The sequence below is a fragment of the Arachis stenosperma genome, chromosome 6, assembly GCF_014773155.1.
Source record: "Arachis stenosperma cultivar V10309 chromosome 6, arast.V10309.gnm1.PFL2, whole genome shotgun sequence".
Lineage (NCBI taxonomy): Eukaryota > Viridiplantae > Streptophyta > Magnoliopsida > Fabales > Fabaceae > Arachis > Arachis stenosperma.
The window spans coordinates 135924352-135947910 of NC_080382.1; the positions used below are offsets into that span (position 1 = coordinate 135924352).

General features: G+C 34.3%; 2 protein-coding genes across 2 annotated transcripts; one reads left to right on the forward strand and one right to left on the reverse strand.

The window, feature by feature from the left end:
• Window positions 1-400: 400 nt before the first annotated feature.
• Window positions 401-7116, reverse strand: LOC130934056 (dihydrofolate synthetase). The gene is made up of 11 exons (XM_057863647.1): window positions 6877-7116; window positions 5485-5806; window positions 5004-5101; window positions 4724-4874; window positions 4332-4394; window positions 3919-4080; window positions 3051-3242; window positions 2460-2559; window positions 1945-2076; window positions 1481-1612; window positions 401-983 (listed from the first exon to the last, which is right to left on the reverse strand). The coding sequence occupies exons 2-11, from the start codon at window positions 5764-5766 to the stop codon at window positions 619-621; spliced, it is 1677 nt and encodes a 558-aa protein (XP_057719630.1). The 5' UTR covers window positions 5767-5806; window positions 6877-7116; the 3' UTR covers window positions 401-618.
• Window positions 7117-7159: 43 nt separating this feature from the next.
• Window positions 7160-13003, forward strand: LOC130934057 (uncharacterized). Its single transcript, XM_057863648.1, has 8 exons — window positions 7160-7642; window positions 8198-8329; window positions 9465-9588; window positions 10529-10971; window positions 11209-11285; window positions 11405-11540; window positions 11806-12009; window positions 12741-13003. Exons 1-8 carry the CDS (start codon window positions 7259-7261, stop codon window positions 12798-12800), a joined length of 1560 nt encoding a protein of 519 aa, XP_057719631.1. The 5' UTR covers window positions 7160-7258; the 3' UTR covers window positions 12801-13003.
• The last annotated feature ends 10556 nt before the right edge of the window (window positions 13004-23559 follow it).

A 23559-nucleotide genomic window follows, 5' to 3' on the forward strand; every position in this document is an offset into this window, starting at 1 on the left:
GAAATTTTATCGCTTATTTGGATGGATCAGCACACAGCACAAGTTTTTTTTTGGTCATTTGACAACTCTTTAACATGAAATTGTGGAGTAGTTATATATATATATGGGCTTCTATATCTTGGCCCAATGGTGCTGAGCTAGGCCTGATAACAAAAAGTTCAATTAGTACCAAATTCAATTAGAGATTTTCTTCATGACACCCCCCCCCCCCAAAAAAAAGGAATTAGAGATCTTCTTCATCATCACAGGATCGTTCAACTAATACTAGTCTGGTTTTTTCGTTCTTTACTTTCTCTATTTCATCTCTTTATGTTAAAATCTCTATTTATCTTTACGTTGATTTGTGCAAAGTCAAGTGGATAATACCTAGTAGAAAATATTAATATTTGTGCACTAAATATCATCAATAATTAACCACTTACTATATGAATAGGGACTCATTCCATGATTCAACTAATGTAGAACAAAAAGAGAAGAAAAAAACGGGACACAATACTCTGTACAGTACAGTATAAGTAACTAATTAGTTACCGAAATTGATTGTAACAACAGTTTTAGAAAAACTTTTAACCAGCAAGTTAAGATCATCTTTCTAGAGAACTCATCCACTCCAAACTATTAACCAGCAAGAGAAGTTAAGACGGAAGATACAATATGCAGAGATCCGGTAATGACAATAATGCCCTTTTGATCCCCTTTACTGGTGAGAATCTTATTTGCAGTTATCAGACTACCCTTTAAAGAGGACTCTGTAGCCAAAACGATCTTCCTGCCATCTACCAAATTTCTATCAGATCTTACTGGAAGACGATGATGATCCTTTAATCTTTCGTTGTATTCTGCCATTCCATCATGAACTACCCCAATGCCAAGCTCTTCAGAAGCTTGAATCCAAGACTGCCTCAATGACGAAGCCGGAGTAATTCGAGTCACACCTCCAGCAATAGCAGCTTCAGTCAAAATAACTGCTTCCACCTGTACCCCTGCACAATTTGAGTACCGCCGTATTAACATCTGTAGTACTCCCATCTTCTCAATAATCGTCGCTTTCACTTTTTAGATTCATTGGCAAATTAATATGAATGGACTTTTATTGATTCTAGAGACACTAAAGCAAGTAAAAAAGGCAGTTAACAAATGGGGACTTATTTCACACCAATTTTATTTTTATATACACTACATTTTGAAATTTAGAATACTATAAACACAAGACGAACATCAATAACCAGCATGTCATTAACAATGATATGCACTTAAAGAATACTAAAGCATTTTTTTTAATCGACAACACTGTAGGCATGCACAATAATTTAGAAGTCTGATGGACGCAAAATTATGCCGCCAATATGTTACAATTCAATCCAGTTTGACACTTTCATGACTAAAAGAGATTTTTCACATTCTCATGGCGCCAACTTCATGTAACTCTGACGCAACTGATATGACTTTGAACTAAATTAACATAAAATTAACAGTTTACCAGAGAGAATATATTTAGCGAAACCAATATGATCTTTGTCACTTGCCATTGCAACAATAAATGTCAATGGAGCCTCTGGAAATGCCATCTGTAATGTGCTCATCAGTGCTTCAGCAGATTCTTTTGTGTGGGCTACAGCATATGCATATACACCAAAACATCAATGACAACTGCTCTTCTTGCATGTTTGTTATAACAATAAAAAAAAATCTTACTGGTCCCACTAAACATGTTATATAGCATAAGCATTTTCTAGGAAACTCATTTATCACAACGATATGAAATATAAGGGTGAGTCCAGTCTATAAAATGCAAGAAAAGCATCCAAAATGTTTAAACTTCTTCCAGAAAATCTTACACGACTTCTACATTTTCCAGACAAAACGCACCCAATTTTTTTAACAATTCAAGTTAACAGTTAATCGCATGCTAATCAAATGAGAACTGAAGTCAGAGAAATCAACCTCCATCAAGCAGTATTGTTGCTCCAGTAAGTCCTAATGCCTCAGCTTCTTGAGATGTTAGGAATTGACTCCTTCCAAGGAGGTATGTACTTTCCAACCCCAACCTAATAGATTCATCTGAAATTCGCCACCCTAATCAACCAAGAAAAATGGAAAAAAGTGAAGGAGAAATCAAATTACCAGCACAGGTAAATAACACTAAGAAGGGGGGTGTTTCAATATGAGAAAAAATGAACTGAGGAAAACTAAAAAACAATTATATTAGACAACTGCACATATATATAATGATGTGCTCGTAAAACAAGCTAATAGCAATATTAGCACAATCAAAAAAGGGACATTGTGGCTTGGATTATTATTAAGTTAAAAAAAAGCATTTTAACTTTTGACAAAATCCTTAGAAAAGGTAACCCAAATACTAAACTCTAAATTAGAGTAGTAATATATTCTATTCAACCGATAAAAGAATGTATATGCATGTTGATAAGGACATGAAGATGGTATAGAAGTTATACCTAAATTACGAAGACACAATACCACACAAGTGGCAGTAGCTGCATTTTGAAGTTGGTGGCTTCCTAGCATTTGCAGCTTTACATCATGCAACTTACAGGACTACATGAATAGCTATACTCATAAGAAACGAGATTAAAAAAAATTACTAGACAGAAGAACCTGATAAGAAAACATACCATGATTGTAGAGTACAGATTATTTGCAACATTCTTAAGTTGCAACACAATAAGAAATGAGGTAACTGACTCGGTAAAATTGCAGACACATGAGAGCTCAAACGAAGTTATGATAAAAGGCTTGCATAGAAATAATGTAAGAAAAGAAAGCCTGAAATACAGAGTTATTTCGTAGGTTATACTGTATCCTTTCAAACTTCAATTCACAAATCAGAGTAAAAGCCTGCTATGCTAACCAGGAGCAAGGCATTATCAATATATGTCATAGATGATTGCAAAAGTCAGTCTGTTCAAAAGTACGTTAATAATTCCAAAACTGCACCCCATGTCTATAAGATGCATCCTAAGCAATCAGATACTTAATTCTTTAAATAAATAATGAATTAGTAAAAGCTAAAGAATTCAAATTCATACCAGATTCAAGTCTTTTGCAACTTCTATCACTATATCACAAATTTGGCAAGGCTTGTCATTGAGAACACTGAATTTTTTTATAGTACAGCGATTCCCACTGTCAGATGCTGACACTACAGGTGAACCCATGGACACTGCTTTATCTCGAATAATACTCTCAATATGAGGAAGAAATGGTCCACCAAGCACCAACTGAAATGCATTTCTTTGGTTAGCAAATGAGAAAGAAAAACAATGTTGTCCATAATGGTAACAAAATTGTAAAAGATAAACATCTCTGTACCAAGAATATAAAGAAAAGTTTTATTTCGCTCTGGTGTTTATGTATGAAGAATAAAATTTTAAAATTTATACATCAACACAAATCTAAGTCAATAGAAGATAGGTCCAATCCATCCGAGAAAAAGGAAATCCTATTTAGCTGTCACAGCAACATAAGATCCCTGTTTTGCCGCTTTGCAGACATTTTAGGGTATTTTTCTCTCAAAAAATGTTATTATGCTTTAAATTAAGACATAATTGAAAGGATATTTCATATCAATAACTATTTCTGGTCTATTTTAACTATAGAATGCAAGGATTAAACAAACGACAGTTCCTAAAGGCAAAGATGGAAAGCTCTCTAGCTAATTTAAATATGCTTCTTTTTAATGAGCATTGAGTAATTGGAGTAGGACAAAATAATCTCAATGCAGCTACTATTGCATTTAGTCATGTACATAAGAATTGGATTGTATCCTTGTCAATAGTCCTCAATTTAGTATCTATGCAGTTGTAGCGTGTTTTGTCTCCAAGAAAAACGTCATTTCATTTCAAGTTTAGATATCTCATTAATGAGAAAATAAGATCATGGGGAGAAACACCTAACTGGGCGGTTTTGTTTTATGATTCCTGCCTTTGCCACTGCAATAGTTTCCAATGAACCACCAAGAGCTGCTAAATGTTCCTCCCCAACGGTGGTTATAACTGAGGTAGCAAGTCCAGAGCTGGATATAACATTCGTTGCATCCCGAGCACCCCCTAAACCAGCCTGTAGAATTAAATGAAGATACAGTATTATGACTTTGGCCATCTCACAGTTTTAGGTTTAAATTTTTTGAAATAAAGACAATATTAACAATAAAACACTATCAAGAACCATCCATTATGTTGGCTTAGACAAAGCCAATATTATATCAAGACTTTTTTGGGGGGCAACATAGAAACAACAAAATCAGAACAATAACTTAATAGCAGGTTTTTGCCTGAAGCAATTGCCAGTGAAGAAAATAGATAATTTACCTCAACAACAGCAATGTCAACATTCTCTTCAGCGAACAGGATGAATGCCATAGTAGTGAACACCTGAAACAACAGAGTAAACAAGTTAGCAAATACAAAATATCCAGCTCAATTGTATTAGAATGCTATATAACATACACAGAAACATCAGCTTAAAGAATCATTAATTTGAGGCAATATTTCATTGCAAAACCAAATAATTGAACATTAAACTATTGCAATAGAAGTGATAATTTAGAAGATGCAATCCATCTTGAAAAGAACAGACAGAGGAGCAAACAATGACCAAGAGAATTGAATATACTGTTCCAAATGCCCAATTGGTCACATGGAATCTAATGGGAAAAAAACCTCTAGTTAAAGTATTGAAACGTTGATGATATTATGAATACCTCAAAATGGCTTATGCAACCATTTTCCTCTATAATTGCTTGGTCAAGATCCTGCTTGATCCTATCAAAAAGATTACTCAACAATTTTGGCGAGACAGGATCGCCAAATCTTCCTAGTAAAATCCTCTCTCTGATTGTCTTGATATGTGGACTGCTTCAGAAAAATAAAACCTGCCCGTCAATGACATACAAATTGTAAAACACTATTGTCAAAATTGGAATCGCAAGCATTTGCATATATATCGAGGTAATGTCGTTTTGAAGGATAAAGAAACATAACCTAGTATAACAACCAACAGAATAACCTTCTGCCCTCAGAATATTAGATATGAATGCGGCTGTTGACCCCTTTCCCTTTGTCCCAGCAATATGAACAGCCTATAATTGGAGTGAAATTGAAGCATATGATACATGTGAAAATGAAGAGATAACTCTACAAGAAAAAAAAAAGTATGAAAAAGTCATCCATAACTTTTCCAAACCCATATTTAAGTACTAAGTATACCTAACAAAGAGGAGAATTTCAGCATACTCAGAATATAAAATTTTCAACCAATTAAAGAAAAAAACAGGCATGACCCTTGATTACAAAATTTCCACTATCCAAAGTTGTGAAATAAGAAGTCATCCAAGAACTTCAACCTCTGAATAAATATTTCATTTCTTGCCCCATCTAATTTACATATGCGTGATTTAGTTGTTGCTAAAATATATATTTACCAATTAAAAAAGGGGAAGAAAAAAAAGGAGGAAAATTGCACCTTGAATTTGAAATGAGGGTTACCAAAACGTTCAAGCAGGCGTCTCATTCTTCCAAGATCAAACCCATCACGCGAATCAGTGCCTGCTCCTTTGGGAACCCCTGATTTCTCATAGTTTTTAAGCGAATCAATGTAATCCAGTAGGTTTTTCATTTCAGGCTCTTCTGCTTTCAAACATAAGGTTCGTATGGCACCTATTTGCCTTTTGATGCCTCTATTTATATGGCAAAGAAAGTTACTATTGCCGAGAAGTGTGAGGTTTCCAGTGGGAACTGCAAGCATAGTTCAGTCTCACCACAAACAGGCCTGCCACAGCTGAAGCCTGAAGAAAATGTATGCTAACAAAATCAATTTCAAAGTTTCACGTATTTGAGAACCAAAAAGATATCAAAAGAACATGCATATGAAATCTAGAATAAACTACTGGTCCATGTCATGAAATTACTTCTCCCAAAAACCTAAACTTATAGAAGGAGGCACATGAATAATTGTATCTCTAACCATCTGTCCATAACACTTAAAAGCAAGGTTGCAAGAACCGAACCAGTTATTGAATCGGTCAAGTGACTGGTTCAATGGTCCAACCGATTTAGTTAAATATTCAATAAAATTATTACAAATTCAATAAACAATTTCAAACATCCAAATTCAATGATTTATAAACTAATAAAATTCAAAATTTTGTAATTTCACATAATAACTTGTCCATATTTTATCATTAAAAATTCACAGAATAAAAAATTTCCAAAAGGATTAAGATCTCTCCTTGCTGGGAAATGGGGAATAATGCATAAAAAACCAATTGCATCGATCTCTTCTTTGATTCCCAGTGTAAAGCAAAATAATCCTTAAAGAACTTCACTCTACTCCCAGCTTCCCCAAACTCCTCCTCAAACTTCTTCTTCCAGAGGTCATTATTCCCAGACAGGTACCGCAGTTCTGTACACAAGCAAGCCATCCTAGCCAGAACAACACTAGGAAGACGCTCCAATCATCATCTTAAGTTCTGTGGGGACATGAAACACGGCGGAGGGTCCAATCCAGCTTTGTCACAAGGATCAATCAATAATGGCAATGCAAGCCTATCCTTAACCATCTTCCACAACTCAAAAATCTCACTTTGTTGATCAACAACAGCATCATTATCAAAATTATCCTTGGATTCAAAATTTTCCAGCATCAACTTCAAGGGCTTGGCAAATTTATCCATAGTATTCAAAGAAAACTCAGCATCCAAAGTCGAGAATCCAAAAACAGAAAAACTAAGCAAAAAATCCAAACCCAGAATCATAAAACCCAGCAACTCAGAATCACACAATCAGAATTATTGACAAATTGAATCATGGAATCAACTCAAAACAAGCAAAAATAAATTGAAGCAGAAGTGTTTACCGACGGCGAGGGAAGAAGGAAGTGACGGCGACGACGGAGAAGGGAAGTGAGCTTGGACAGAGAGAGTGAGAGAGCGCTCTAACAGGGAAGTGAGCTTGGACAGAGAGAGCGAGAGAGCGCTCGAACAGGGAAACGAGCTCGGAGAGAGACGACCGACAAACCCAGCAACCCTTCGCGAGGGCGAGGAGAAGACGAACGATGAGAAGAGGTTCGGCGACCTCCCTGACTGTTTGGGTGATGAGTTTGGGTAGTTGGGTTTTCTGTGAGCGAGAGAGAGTTAAAACTTTTTTGGCCACCCAACGCAACCGCCTAACAGGAAAAAAAAAAGCTTTAATAAATCAAATATTAATTGCACAAAAATAACAGCTAAAATTTTATACTCATGGACTCCCAAATCCAGAAGCCTTTCAAAGTATACCTAGTTTCCTCCCCCGAGTCGCCCGAGTTCACCCTCCTCACTCGATCCCTGACTCAGTCCTCGCTCGTCGGGCTCGACGCCGAATGGAAGCCTGTCCGAACACACCAGTCTTCGTTCCCCGACGTGTCGCTGCTCCAGATCGCCTGCCAACTCGGCGGCGACTCGGAACCTGACTCGGCCGTGTTCCTCCTCGACCTTCTTTCCATCCCTCTCTCCTCGCTATGGAAGCCACTCCGAGAAATGCTGGAATCCCCCGAGACCTTGAAACTTGGTTTCAGATTCAAGCAAGATTTGATATATCTGTCTTCTACTTTCTGTTCCCATGGCTGCGACCCTGGTTTCGATAAGGTTAGAGGATCACAATCGCATTGTTTCTTTGGTTGAATTTACAGTTTTCAATCTAGTTCTTGAGATTCTGAAATGAACTGTTTAGATTCTCATTTTGTAAAACATTATTTATTTGAGTTTACTTTCAATTCGTATAACATTTTATCAGTTAGGATTAGAATTTAATTTTGATTGAATTATTACGGATCAAAATTAAACTTGATGCACTAGCCATATGTATTCGTTTTATAATTGAATAAATTGAATTATATTGTATAATTAATACTCAAATTGTGTATAATTAATACTCAAATTGGTTCCAGAACTAACACGCACCTCAATTAATGGGAATCAAAACTACTAAGTTGTGTTATCAATTGAGTAAATCAAAATTTTGGACCAAATTGAGGCGCAAGTGTAACTTCAGGACCAATATGAGTATTAACTTTCACTCGGAAGACTTACTTGAATAATAATTTACAACTTCAGGTAGTAAATTAACTAAAATGGGGCTTCACTTGAGTAGAAAATTAAGCTATTTTTTAATTATGATAGGTTGTGTTGAATTGTGGATAGGTGGAGCCGTATTTGGATATCACGAGTCTGTATAATCTTCTGTATCATAAGAAGCATGGACGGAATGCACCGAAACAGACTAAAAGTTTGTCGAATATATGCATGGAAGTCCTGGGTTTTCCTCTCTCAAAGGTTTGTTTACATATGCTATTCAACTTTTATTGCATATAAATGTGTCAATTTAGAAGATTACCACTTACCAGTGGGGTTTTAGCATTTGTTTGTGTGAACTGGATGTTTAAATAAACTACATGAACCATAGTGTGAAGTTCTTCATTGTATTGTATTTTCTACATGCATTTGGGAAGTCATATTCACGTTACCATTATAGTAGCTAAACTCTTACATTGTTGCTGTTATATTTTTCCGAATTTTCCTCTAGAAAGGAAGGGGAAGAAAAGGTAACACAAAAGGGAAAATACAAATTTGCACTGCCAGAAGCTTTTATTGTTCTGTCTGATTTTTATGTGTTGATTTGAAGAGAGAATGAGATTATGAGGGCTCATTCTTTGTCATTTTGTAAGATGTATATTTAAGTTTGTTTTTAAAGTTTACGTATTGCATGCATGGCCGCCAAAAAAAATGTTTAGCTTTACCAAATAACGAGCTTTATTTTAATTATGAAGAGTGATTTAGCAAATTCCTGAGTTATTGATCACTGGGTTATAGAGATACTTGTCAAGAATGGACAAAAATGGAATAATAGAAAATAGAACTATAAATTATCCCAGAAGACTTCCTTGCCTGAAAACTTCTTGATAGAGATGTATGAATCACACTAACAAAAAACATCAAACAGTGGCACAGCGTTTATCTTATCAAAAAAAAAAAAAAAAAAAAGCAAGATTACAGAACACGGAATTGATCCAACAATGTAGCTCAATATGACCAAAATTGCGCAACGGATTGCACACATATTTGGGAAAACACGTTTGCCATTTAATAATAAAACATACTTGCTCTCCTATTTGCAGGATTATATTGATCAGAATATCTTAGCTATGCAAAGTGATTTCTGAAAAATCATTTTGTTTCATCACAAAACAAATATTACAAATTATGGATAGTAATGTTCATTGACTATTATTGCCATCTATATTTGTGTGTTTTAACGGAATTTAGATTTTCATAATATGAAAGGGAATGGGGAATCTCTTGTTTGTATAAGGATCTGGTTTGGTTATCCCCTGGAATTCCATGTTTAAGGACTTGGTCCTTGGCATTTTTCAATTACGTACGTTGTTAACCAAACTTATAACTACTTTAGGAACTCCAATGTAGTGATTGGTCATGTCGTCCTCTTACAGAAGAGCAGATAACATATGCAGCTATGGATGCTCATTGCTTGGTTGAAATATTTAACGTCTTCAATTCAAAAGTTGCCAATACAGGTTTGTATGCTTGAAAATTTTATACCACTAAATCTGCACCTGTGTATAATGTCTAGCATGTCATCGTGTTGCATTTCTTTTTGTTGTCATAGTATTTAAAATTTCTTGGTTATTGATTGAGCATTTGCTCACTAGAGTTTTGAAAATGTTTCGAAAATGTTTCTCTTATGTGTTTGTGGTTTTTTGTGTAGTGCTATTTTGAATCTATCTTCTTGCATCCTCCTTTTTTCATTTGATCCCTCTAGTTTTTTGTTACTTAATAGCTAAAGATTTATCACATGTTCAATATTAGGCTTAATATACTTGATAAAGCTTTCATGTGGGTAGTCAATTAGGAATGCTTGACTTGCCCTGGTCCCGCAAATAAGTATTATTGCATGAAATATTCAGGATTTGTATAGCATCCCTGGAATCAACGGTTCACGGTATAATCAACTTGACCATCATTTTCCACTATAGAACAAAGCAAATTCTTGCAAAGCACAATCATCTATCAAATTTTTAATTGTGAAAGAGTTGTTGAAGTTAGATGGCAGAGGAATACAAAGATATATTGAAGATTCCTTGATTTATAATGATAAATACTAATAAGAAATTGTTAGGGATAGTATGGGATGCTTGATGTTGTATTTAAAGAGAGTGGTTCTTCCACTTAGCAGCTGATTTTTAAGGTGTGAGTTCCCACTTTCCTTAAGTATTTAACAGAAATCAAATTAATATTCTAATTTGGCCACATATATTTTGCTCAAATATGGATCTTTCATATGACTGTTTTTGTTTCTTATATCCATCCACTTTATATGTATAGAAACCTTTTTCATTATATTGCTCTGGATACATTCATTTATAATATTTTTATTCTAGAAATATGAACTGTTCTCCATCCATGAGGCTTATACATATAATTTTTTTAATCACGTTTTTTAAATTGTCACTACAGGAGATTTTCTTCTCAAGACAACCACATTGTCTAATTCAAAGGAAAATGTTGGGCTGAAAGAGCTTTTTGCAAAGCATGATTCGAATGATAATGTCCTGGGAATGCAATTTTGTGAAGCCTTATCAATTGTTCGAGAGACTATTGGTTCTGATGCTGGTCAGGTGATACCTTCAGCTGAAAGAACAATTCAAAGGTTATCATGTTCGGTTAATGTACCTTCAGATGAATTTTTGAAGATTGTGAAAAAATATGGTGACAGAATTTTGTTAAAGGAGTCTGACAGAAGACCCAAAACCTCAAAAAAGAAAGCAAAAAAGCGGTCATCAACTAATGGCATTAGCAATGTAAAGCATTTGGAAAATTTTGACGACTGGCAAGGTATCCCACCTTGGGATCCATCAGTAGGAGGGGATGGATATCCAAAGTTCCTTTGTGATGTTATGGTAAGCATTTTAACTTTAAATATTTGATGCCTCCTTCAATATGGATATAATAAAATTCCAATTGCTTGTGGAATAAAGAACATATGATGAGGTTTATCTGTTGACTTGTATTATTTGTCTTTTGATGTTTTATTGTAACCTTTTACCCGAAAAAAAAAATGGGTTGCTGTTGTAATTTTAGAATTAATTATTGGTATTTATAAGTTGAACATAATTCTGGCAAGGAAAATTACTCAGGTTGAAGGCTTGGCTAAACATTTACGATGTGTTGGGATGGATGCTGCAATTCCTTATTCAAAGAAGCCTGAACAAAGGTTGTAAATACAGTATGCTTTGCTCTTTCTATTCTTTAGTTGTTGATTTTACCTTAGGAGTTCTGACAGTTGGTCTGATCCTATATCATTTTTACTGATGAAACTTTAATTATATTCAGGGAGTTGATAGAGCAAGCCCGCAGAGAGAAGAGAGTACTTTTGACTCGAGATGCGAAGTTGCTAAGATATGAATATCTAATAAATAACCAAATATATAAAGTGAAGAGTCTTCTGAAAAATGAACAGCTACTTGAGGTATGTGTATTTTAAATATGAAGTCTTAAAGATTTTGATAATATACATATTTTAATGTAGAATAAATATTAATTATTAATTTTAGTACGTGAACTTTTAGCGTTATGATATGCAAGAGTGCTCATTTTAGGATCGAGGTTATACCATATTTTGAAGTTGTATTCTTAGCTCAACATTATTGCTATCAGATAGAAACTTTTCCCATATATTCCTGGAGAAACTGATTGTATGCTGTGGAGCACGCTGAAATCGAAGTTTGTTTCAGGTCATTGAAGCCTTTCAGCTAAAAATTAGTGAGGATCAGCTGATGTCAAGATGTACAAAATGCAATGGGAGATTTATACAAAAGCCACTGTCTACTGAAGAGGCTATTGAAGCTGCAAAGGGTTTTCAAAAAATTCCAAATTGCTTATTTAACAAGAATATAGAGTTCTGGCAGTGCATGGACTGTCACCAACTTTATTGGGAGGTACTTTTTACCAGTAAAGTTTGTTTCCCATGGTGAATGGTGCTATTGAACATTGCATAACTATTCATCTTTGATTCGCATTATTACACAGCATTCCTCTCTTTGACACATGAGATATATGCTTTCCTGTCATGGAACATTGGCAACATACCTTGATTTATCATTTGCTTGTGCACTTCTTTTTGCATTGAACCCTTTTCTTATGAAATCGTAGCCTCCGTGCTTGATTTTGAGATACTGGGAATTAATTCCATGAGACCCATATAGGGTATATCATTGGAAAGCATTATGATGTGTTCTTCAATTGTTTGTTTGACAATGAAAAATAACGGAAGCAGAATTTCTTCCACACTTGCTATTGTTATGCCATTAGACTAGAACAATGTGGCACCAGCTAATTATTTATTTATTTATTTTTTAATTTAATTTTCATATACCGATAATGCAAAATAGTTTTACACAAATATTTAATCGTATATTGTCACATCATCAAAATAACTAATTTTCAAAATCACTATTTAAAAAGTCATCTTAACATATAAATTTGATTTGATGATCATGTAAAGACTGTGTATTAAAATTAAACTTTATTTTTTTTTTTTGAGTTTTTTACATATCTCCTAGTGCAGTGTTAATGTGTAAGCGTGTTTCTTCTAGATATGTGCATTTATATGATGATATAGTGAGCTACCTTCCTAAGTTGAATATTATGTGCTTTGCCCCCTATGCAGGGAACCCAATACCACAATGCAATACAGAAGTTCATTGATGTCTGCAAGCTGAGTGATTAATTTGCACTCTACTGTGAATGTGCATTTGAACGATAGTGATATCGATTCTGAGAGCTATTATCCATGATAATGAAAATGTCATTTTCTCTTGAACATGTATTGTTCTAATGCAATCTATACATGTAATGTATCTCATAATTTATACATCAAGTTTGCTACTATGCATTCTCTCTTGTAGTTTATTCTGTCCAATCAACTTCGATTTCAACATGATTGATAGAAATATAACTATTCATGTTGTCTTTTTCTATCAACTTAATTTTTTGTGATAAATGGTATCATGACAAACGTAACAACTATCTCTGATAAAATAATAAAAATTGAAAAAAAAAAATAAACTTTCTAAATTTTACTTAACTAGTTTTCCCTCAAGGATACATTTGTTGAGGTATAATATAGAACAAATATTAGTATATTATTCAATTATTGTAACTTTATTGTTTGTGTGTATATATATTATCATTTTTGCAAATTTATGTTGAATATTTAATATTTATTGCCTTGCATGATAATTTATTATGGTATTTAGATAGTAACTTTGTAATTTACTAAACAACTAAATTAATTATTAAATTAGAGAAATCATGTATAGAATATAAGAAGAATTTTGATAAGATATTTTAGATTTTTCAAATAACATAAATGAAAATTATCTGGGAAGTAAGAGCTAGGTAAGAGTTTTTTATTTTACAAACTTTGATAAAAATAAAGAGAGTATAATAATCGCGTAGCAAGATAGATGTCTTTAAATTTTGGATTTAGAAATAAAAAGAAAAACGATTGTAGACTTGTATTATTTTTTTCTATAAGACTTCAATTAATTTTAAGTATTAAAAAAATTATGTGTAATAATCTATTGTAGGGTCCAGCATTATTGTTTTAAATAATAACATGGAAAATTAAAAGCAGCAGGGTCTTTTGGTGGTTTCTTCCAATTTGGTATTTTGAAATAATCTCAGTGCCTCGGCCGGCCAGTTAGACCATCTGCGATAACTTTCATTTCTTGTAGCAACAACAGTAAACAACTTATTTACGATTACTGCAATGGAATTAGAATATACCCGTGCTTCAACTCTCATATTTCAATTATTTTTTAGTATTGAAAATAAAAAAAATCACCTAACAAGTAATGATATATTTTTTTTTGGTTTACAATAATTATAATTTTCGAAATATTTTATGCAATTTTCTTCTATATATATATATCTGTGCAAGTACATTGTATTATCATTTAAGATTTATTCATAATCATTATAGCAATGGCTTCTTCTATTCCTCGTAAAATGTTGAGCATATTTTATTTTCTCTGCATTGGGATTCTCCTTTCTTCCTCATCATGTGGTACAACAACACAAACCCACCATTACATGCATCTTTGTTCACATATATAGAATTACTGAATATTAATTTTTTTATATTTTTATTTTTGACAGTTCAATTTGCGGATGCAAACGTGTGTCCAAAGCCCAGTAAAACATGGTCAGGACCTTGTTTGAACACCGGAGGCTGCAAAGATCAGTGCATAAGGCTTGAAAGTGCCGTCTTCGGAGCCTGCCACAGCTTGACTTGTTATTGCTACTACAACTGTCCCTAACTATAACATTTCTACCTTTAATAATTACTATTTCTAATTAAAATAAATTTTGAGAGACAATAATGACATGCATGTTTAATTTGGTTCTTTTGCTTTCATTTCATTTCACTCTTATATTTATAGGTTCGTTTTAGTATTTATGTTATGGTGACTATAGTAATTATAATATTTTAAAAAATATTGCTAAAATTAAAATAATATTTTTTTATTGTTAAACACCACTTTTCAAAAAATAGCGTTGTTGCTTAAAAAAAGTACTATCAAAATATAAAAAAAATTTAATTTTAACAATTTTTATATAATTATTGTACTCACCATATAGTCATATTAAAATTTACCTATTATATATTGTCTTTTATTTTAATTTTACTGTATCTTTAATTTCTCGCAAAATATTGATTACAATAAGAACATGAAATGAAAACAAAATCCAAAACTTACTCTACAATAAGTCAATAATTTATTTGTTTCTCTCATTGTATGATCTCTTATATATCTGGAGATTTGTATTTTAGTTTGAGTTTCTAAAGGAGACCTTGAAATGGTTTCATTTCTTGTACTCATGAAAAAAAAGTTATTTAATTTGCAAGAATAATAATATTCTACCACAAATGATTGATCTTGAGTAGGAGTATTTATGTTTCAGTGTTTTTATAAATTGAATTAAAATTGCAACAAATTATTTTAAATGATTTAAAAATTGAATTATACTTTATGAAATCTGATCTCCAATACTCAAATAAAATATAATATAAGAATTTCACTGTATATGTATATGCCATATGGGTGTGGTGTATTATACCTGCTAGCCTTGTGAGAATTACCAACAGGTGATGGGATCATCATGAAATCGGAAAAAGTTACTAGAAAATCCAACAATCCTTCTTCTAAAGTAATACCAATCAGAGACGGAGTTAAATAAAATATTAGAAAAGAGCTAAAAATTAATTTTATCATAAAATAAAACTAAAAAAATAATTTAAGAGAGATTAAACTAAATTGTGTATAATTTTATAAGAAATCATCAAAATTTAGAGGGGACATTGCGAGGGATCCTTTAAGTCAATCAATTTGTTCAGCAGACACGAGTAATATCTTAAGAACTTCAAAAACGATATACAATAATCATTTGAAAAAACCATTCAAATTAGAACTCAATTTTTTTTGTTTTAATCTAAACCAAATCATAAAAAAAATATTTTTTTAATAAGCTAGTTTCTATAAAAACTATAGTTTTAGTTTAGTTATTTTATTTAAAAAATTAGTTTCCTTAAAACAATTTCAGTTTAGTTTAGTTAAACCAATTTTTTTAGCTGCCCTAATCTTGAAAGTTCGAATGTACACTCCCGAGTCTCGACCCTCGGTCCAGATCCTATAAGAAGAAGTTTTGATCAATATTTTGACAAGACGTTCTTTATATTGTATCAAGGAAGTCCTTTCTTCTCTTATTTAATTTGTCCTTAACCCTAAAAATTAATCTGAAAAACTTGGAGCTATAATTTATGGATTGTATAGGTATATATGTGTTTGATTGTTTATACTTTAATTTTCAGGTGCAACTACAATAATATAATGGTACTAATTGATCATTTAAGTTGCATTTGTTTTTAAATACTGAGATACTGAAATAAGAATATAAAGACATAAAATTATATTTAACATATAAGATATGGATTATAGACAGAAATATTGTATCTATCCTGACAAGAAGGATACAGAAACATTAATAAAAGACACATTTTATTTTTTATATTTCTTATTATTCTTGTTAATTTTTTATAGTTATATGTTTTATTATTATATTTTTCTTTTTAAGTTTTTTTAATAAAAAAATAAAAATAAATTAAATTTTTATAATTTATTTTAATTTATCACTAAATTAAATAAAAAACATTAATTTTTGTATCTTTATCCTTTAATTTCTAACTTATTTTCAGTGTTTTGTTTTGTCTTATTATAAAAACCAAACGCTACCTTACTAAATGTACAATGGGGCTTCAAGAACATGAAAATATAGATGCTTTAAATATTGACGATGAACTAATATGACTCCAGTTGTTGGAATGGAGTTTGAGTCCCTTAAAAAGGTTTGAGAATTTTATACAACACAAAGTGAAGAGTTTAGAAGCTGAAGAAAACAAGAGTCATCAAACTAGAAAAAGATGCTCATCAGTTATATTATTTGAACTGGTAGTGAATTGAAGCTGCATTTACCATTATTTCAAGAGGTCAGGATATCTAGTAATTGAATTTTTAAATTCTTTAATGATATCATATTCATGTTTTGAATAGCCTTAAAAGTGATAGATTAGAAAATGTGTAATAGGATTTGTAATGAATTTGTATAATTGGGAAGAAAGTATACTGAATTAGTGTTGTATTACTAGTGAATAGTATGAATGAAAAAGAGTACGAATACAAACGTTTCCCTGCTTCAAGTGAGGGTTATACTCCAGAGCCAACTCTCTAATGGCCAAATGATAATTCTCTACTCTCTCTTGATGCTACTTTTACCCTATATCAATCATTCTCATACTCAAATGTAACTAACTTTGCCACGTAGTCATTCTAGAAGCAATTTTTTATATCATATAATCTTGGTGCCATGTTGGGCGTTTCTTTCTTCTAGGATCCAACATCTCTGGCCCATTACTCTCTTCTTTTTCATCTTCAATTGGTTCCTCTTCAGCTGGGCCTTGTTGGTTTGGATTTGGATTCGCATCAATTATCCTCCTCTCCGTTATGACCTTGTCCTCAAGGTCCACATCTGGAAACTCCCTGCTAATTTCAACTATATCTACCCATGTGGTCTCATGGCGAGGAACTCCTTCCCAATCAACAAGGAGTTCAGTTCGAGGTCCTGTTGGAGTGGAGACAACACGACTTGCTATGATGGTGGTTGGGCGTGGCTGCAGGGAAGACGGTAATTCAGCTGCAGATGGCACTGGTGGAGGACCGTGGAAGGGTTTCAGCACTGACACATGGAAGACCGGGTGAAGGACACACGATTTCGGCAACTCCAACTGGTAAGTCACTTTCTCTACCTTCTGAATGACTTTGTAGGGACCATAATATCTCTTCTGTCGTTTATTATGTGACTCCAAGGTTAGGGAGCGCTGCCTATAGAGTTTAATCTTGAGTAAAACCCAATCCCCAAGATTAAATTCCATGTCCCTTCTATGTGAATCAGCTTGCTTCTTCATTTTATCTTGAGCCCTTTGAATAAAGTAAGTCAGTTTCTTATTCAGAACTTCCCTCACCTTTAACATCTCATCCACCTCTATAACACTCGTAGTACCTGAGGAGTACATTCATGGGAAATCCAAATAAAGCTTCGTGTGGAGTCATGTTAATAGCAGAGTGGTAGGAGCCATTATAACAGAACTCTGCCCATGATAAATAGGAGGTCCACTGTTTCGGATAGGTGTGTGTGAATACGCGTAGGTACTGCTCAAGTGTTCAATTAACCACCTCTGTTTGGCCATCACTCTAAGGGTGATATGCAGCGCTATAAAGAAACTTAGTCCCACTTAATTCAAACAAACTCTTCCAAAATCGACTCAAGAAAAATAATAGAAACAGTAAAGCCATGTAACCGTACTACTAAAGTAATGAATACCTGTGCCACATCCTTGGCTGTAAACCCAGGTTTCAGAGCACTGAAATGACCCACTTTACTGAAACGGTCCACCACGACTAAGATCCCTGTAAACCCAGCCGACTTAGGAAGTTGCACAATAAAATCCATGGAAATATCGGCCCATGGTCTAACCGGAATTGGTAATGGCTGTAGCAAACCTTGGGACTTGGCAGGAATGTACTTAGTGACTTGGCACTCTTGACAATGCTCAACAAACCTGTGGACTTGGCTTTGCATTTCAGGCCAAAAAATGACTCCCCAAGGGCCTTGTAAATCTTGAGAATTCCCCTGTGACCGCCCCTAAGTGACGAGTGAAACTCTTGCAACAATAATTCCCTCAACCCTTTGAAATCGGGAACCCAAACTCGCCCTTGATACATCAAAAGACCCTTCTTGACTGTATAATTTGGCCCCAATTCCCCTGTTTTCAACTTATCATGGAGGCGCAGCATGGCTGGATCAGTCTGATTCCCTTCCAATAAATCCTCCATCAGTGTGAGATGGATTGAGGTGAAGGCCCTGAATTCATGAGTCATAGTTGTCTCTGGATGCTTGGACAGTGCGTCTGCCACCTGGTTTTATTTTCCCAGTCGGTATTCTATGTCAAAATCATATCCCAGTAATTTGTGCAAATAAAATTGTTGTTCAGGGGTCAACACCACCTGTGTCAGCAGCTCTTTTAAACCCTGATGATAAGTTTTTATGGTGAATTTTCTGCCAAGTAGATAATGACGCCATTTGGCAACCGCCTGAGTAATGGCATACAACTCTCGAATATAGGCAGAAGACATATCCAACTTCGGATTTAGTTTCTTGCTAAATTAGGCTAAAGGGTGCCCATTCTGGGATAGGACAGCACCTATCCCAGTGTTAGATGCATCGGTCTCAACAGTAAACCTCTGAGAAAAATCCGAAAGGGATAGCACAGGTGTGTGAGTCATGGCTGTCTTCAATTTGTCGAATGCCATGTCCGCTTCAGCACCCCAATGAAAATTATTTTTCTTCAGTAATTCAGTGAGTGGATGAGCTAGCTAGGCATAGCCCAAAACAAATTTTTTATAATAGCCTGTTAACCCAAGGAGACCCCTCAATTATTGCTTAAGGGAAGTTGGCTTCGGCCGAGCTTGTATTGCCTCAATTTTAGAAGGGTCAACTTTGATTCCCATAGAGCATACAACATGTCCCAAATAATCAACCTGATTTTGACCTAAAGAACATTTAGAAGCTTTAGCATATAGATCATGAGTACGTAGGACAACAAGAGTAGTTTTGAGAAGCTCCAAATGATCCGCCCATATATGGCTGTAGATGAGAATGTCATCAAAGAAAACTGCGATGAATTTTCGTAGGTAAGGTTGAAAAATCCAATTCATGGTAGCTTGGAATGTAGAAGGGGCATTAGTAAGGCCGAATGGCATTACCACAAACTCATAGTGACCCAAATGAGTTCGAAAGGCTGTCATGTGCACTGAATTTTCATTCATTCTGATTTGGTGGTAGCCCGACCGCAGATCAATCTTAGAAAAATATTCGGCACCAAAGAGTTCATCAAGTATCTCTTCTATAGTTGGTATAGGAAATTTTTCCTTAACCGTAATTGCGTTGAGAGCCCTATAATCAACGCAAAAGCGCCATCCACCATCCTTCTTTCTTACCAAAAGCACCGGGCTAGAGAATGCACTATGGCTTTCTCTAATCACACCAGTTTCAAGCATCTCCGCAATTAAACGCTCCATCTCCTCTTTCTAAAATTGAGGATATTTGTAGGGTCGTACCTTAACCGGCTGGGCACCCGGTATGAGCTCAATTTTGTGGTCAATCTTCCTAGTGAGAGGGAGCCGTGTAGGTTCCTCAAAAACCTGTTGAAATTCTTCTAAAAGCTGCTGAATATCTACCGGGGCTGTTGGTTTGCTGTTGGTCTCTCCTTCAATCATTCTCAGGTGATAGAATGTAGTAATGACCTCATTTGTCACCAATTTCTGCAGCATTCTACTACTGAGCCCTTCTGATTGCAATAGCCTTTTCCCTTGTAACTTCACTTTCAAATCATGCACTACAAATTCCATAGTCAACAACCCATAAAGAGTAGTGACATAACCAAGACCCATAAGCCATTGGACACCTAGAACCAAATCTGCACCTTGCAAGTCCAACACATACGTGCTGATGTTAAACTTGTAGCCTTGGAGAATCAAGGCAATTTCTTCACACTATGCCTGACAGCCAATACTATCTCTATTTTCCACTAGTACTTGTAAAGGAGTCACATCACGCATAGGAATTGCAAGTCTCTGAGCCAAACTGGTTTTAACAAAATTATGGGTATTGCCCCCATCAATCAACACCATTAGGGGCTAGCCATTATATGTTCCCTTCAACTTGAAGGTAGTGGGCTGGTACTGCCCCACCATATCATTGAAGCTAATCTTAGGTTGCACCGGTTTAATAATTACCGGTTGTTCTGGTCCTTCAGTAATTACCTCCTCTGCTGGTGGTTCCCTCAACAATTCCTGCATTGCATCCTCTCCAATTAATAGATGCAGTGTGGTTTTGCAGTAATGGGAAGGTGACCATTTATCCTCACAATAATAACATAATCCTTTAGACCTCTTTAGCTTAGCCTCCTCTGCTGATAAGTGTTTGTAAGGGGTGTTTGGGATGTGCTTAGGTTGTGTTTGGGGTGTGGTTGGGCTGGGTGCTGCTAGGGTTGTTGTAGGATTGTGTGTGTGTTTTGTTGTTGGGATTCAGTTAGGTGGTCAAGTTGGGGTACTGAAGTATGTGGTGGTGTTTCGACTGTTAGGGTTTGTGTATGGTTTCAGGCTTTTAATTGAGTGTGTAGGGTTCGCAGCATGCTTTTGTTCATGCAATTTGGCTAAGGCTACTGCGATATCATACTCTTGAGGTTTAGCTATCATCAACTCGTATTTGAGATACTCCTGCTAGCCAGCAATAAACAAGGATACCAACCAATCCTCACTCAACCCAGTTACTTGGGTTGATAATTCCTCAAACTGGGTGTGATATTCTGCCACAGAATCAGTTTATTTTAGCTCCTTAAGAGTTGCTTTTGGGTCATAGAAATAATTCTGGCCAAAACGAATTAACAATGCATTCAAGAATGAGTCACAAGTATGTCGAATATCATTTTTTACTAACCAACGATACCAGAAATAGGCAGGACCAGTTAAATGGAAAGAAAGCATCCTGATTCTCATTTCCTCAGACACACTAAACCATTCAAAATATTCTTGTACCTTGAAAACCCACTCCTCAACCCTTTTACCATCAAAAATAGGTAGTTCAACACGCATACCTCTATTTCCCGAGTGGAAGTGATTAGAATGATGATGCTGCTGCTTGTTGTTGTTCTCAACGTCAGAATCAGAGTCCTCTTCTCTAATTATTTTCTTTTTCTTTTTGGAATCCGCTAACATTCCTTTGATTTCTTTCAGGAATTCCTCCATGGAATGTAAGCAATCATTAGTGTCAGAGACCTTGCTGTTAATCTCAATCTAACCCCGCTGTAAGGCTGCAATTTCCGCTTGGGATCGTCGGAGTTCATCGGTATCGACCATCTCTCAATGAAAGCACCAATGATAGATTAGAAAATATGTAATAGGATTTGTAATGAATTTGTATAATGGGAAGAAAGTATACTGAATTAGTGTTGTATTACTAGTGAATAGTATGAATGAAAAGGAGTACGAACACAAACATTTCCCTGCTTCGAGTGAGGGTTATACTCCAGAGCCAACTCTCTAATGGCCAAATGAAAATTGTCTACTCTCTCTTGATGCTACTTTTACCCTATATCAATCATTCTCATACTCAAATGTAACTAACTTTGCCACGTAGGCATTCTAGAAGCAATTTGTTACATCACATAATCTTGGTGCCAAGTTGGGCGTTTCTTTCTTCTAAGACCCAACATCTCTGGCCCATTACTCTCTTCTTTTTCATCTTCAATTGGTTCCTCTTCAGCTAGGCCTTGTTGGTTTGGATTTGGGTTCGCATCAAATATCTTGGTGCCAAGTTGGGCGTTTCTTTCTTCTAGGACCCAACATCTCTGGCCCATTACTCTCTTCTTTTTCATCTTCAATTGGTTCCTCTTCAGCTGGGCCTTGTTGGTTTGGATTTGGGTTCGCATCAAAAAGTGTGTTGTTTGATTATCAATTTGGATTATTTGAGTAAAACATAATAAATTTTTGAAAATGTCTAAATTAACAAACCAATAACAATAATTTAAAGGGAAACAACAATAAAGTAGCGACGGTCAAAGGAACTGCATCAAACAGAAGATGACCCAACATGATGAGATATTGCAGCAATTATAAAAGTGACGTGGAAACACAACTTTGAGGCGATTACAAACCGTCACTAATATAATTGACATTTTCCAGTCTACCCAATGGTGATGATTAGAAATAGCCAAAAAATACAACTGCCATAGTATTTGGTGTAGCAAGGAGTTATTCTGCCAATGGTTGGAAATCGCCACAAAATTATTTTGTTGCACCTCTTGGGAAACCAATTGTCCAAACGTCACTTTTTTTTTTCCTAGGTTATTCTCTAATTGGGCTGGTCAATTATTATTTTATTACTGACCAATAAATTGTATATGCAAAGTAAGATTTAAATTCTCAATACTCTAAAATGTTTATTAGCGAAGATTTTATGAAGATAAGAAAAGATGATAAGAAGAAAAGATATATAGTGTGTAGTTTCCTTTTAGATAGAAGTTTTTATCATCATATGAAATTGATATTTAAGAACCATTAGATAATTTGATAAATTTGACTAAATTATCCTCTAATAATTTGATCGTCTAACAATTTTTAACTATCAACTTTATATAAAGATAAAGACAAATATACGTAAACTTTTACCTTTTTGTTTTTATTTAATTTGTTTTTATTAGTGTTATGATGTGGTTGGTTTATATGAGCTTCTAAGAATGCTTTTGTTGGTTTTGCTCTCTTTTTATTTAAAAAAGATCAAAGAAAATATGAAGAAGAAAAATAAAAAAAAATAATATAAAAAAAACAACATAAAGTGTGCTTGGGAGCTATGTTGTCATCATACGTTGTAAACAATAGTTTTTTATTTCATTCCAAATTTTCGATTAATTTAAGGATTAATAATACTCATTACTTGATGTTTATATTAGAGATGGCAAAATTTTTTAAAATGCGAGAATTATTATGAATGAAAATTTGACTGTGTGAAATTTTTTTTATAGGGATAGAAGGAGATAAAATTTTTTCTAGACAAGCATGGAATTCGAACGAAAATTATCGTCTTATCTCCAATAATTCTCGAAATTCATAAATTTATTTAATTGTCTTTAATATATAATGTATTTATTTTTATATATGATTTTTAATCATTTCATATACCACATATATAGAAAGAGAAACTCTAAATTTCTAATTCTCATTTGTATAACTTTTCAATTCAAAGATCACTAGTCTATTTATATTCCATCCAATTTCTCTACAGCCACCTCCTCGCCACTCTTCCTTCTC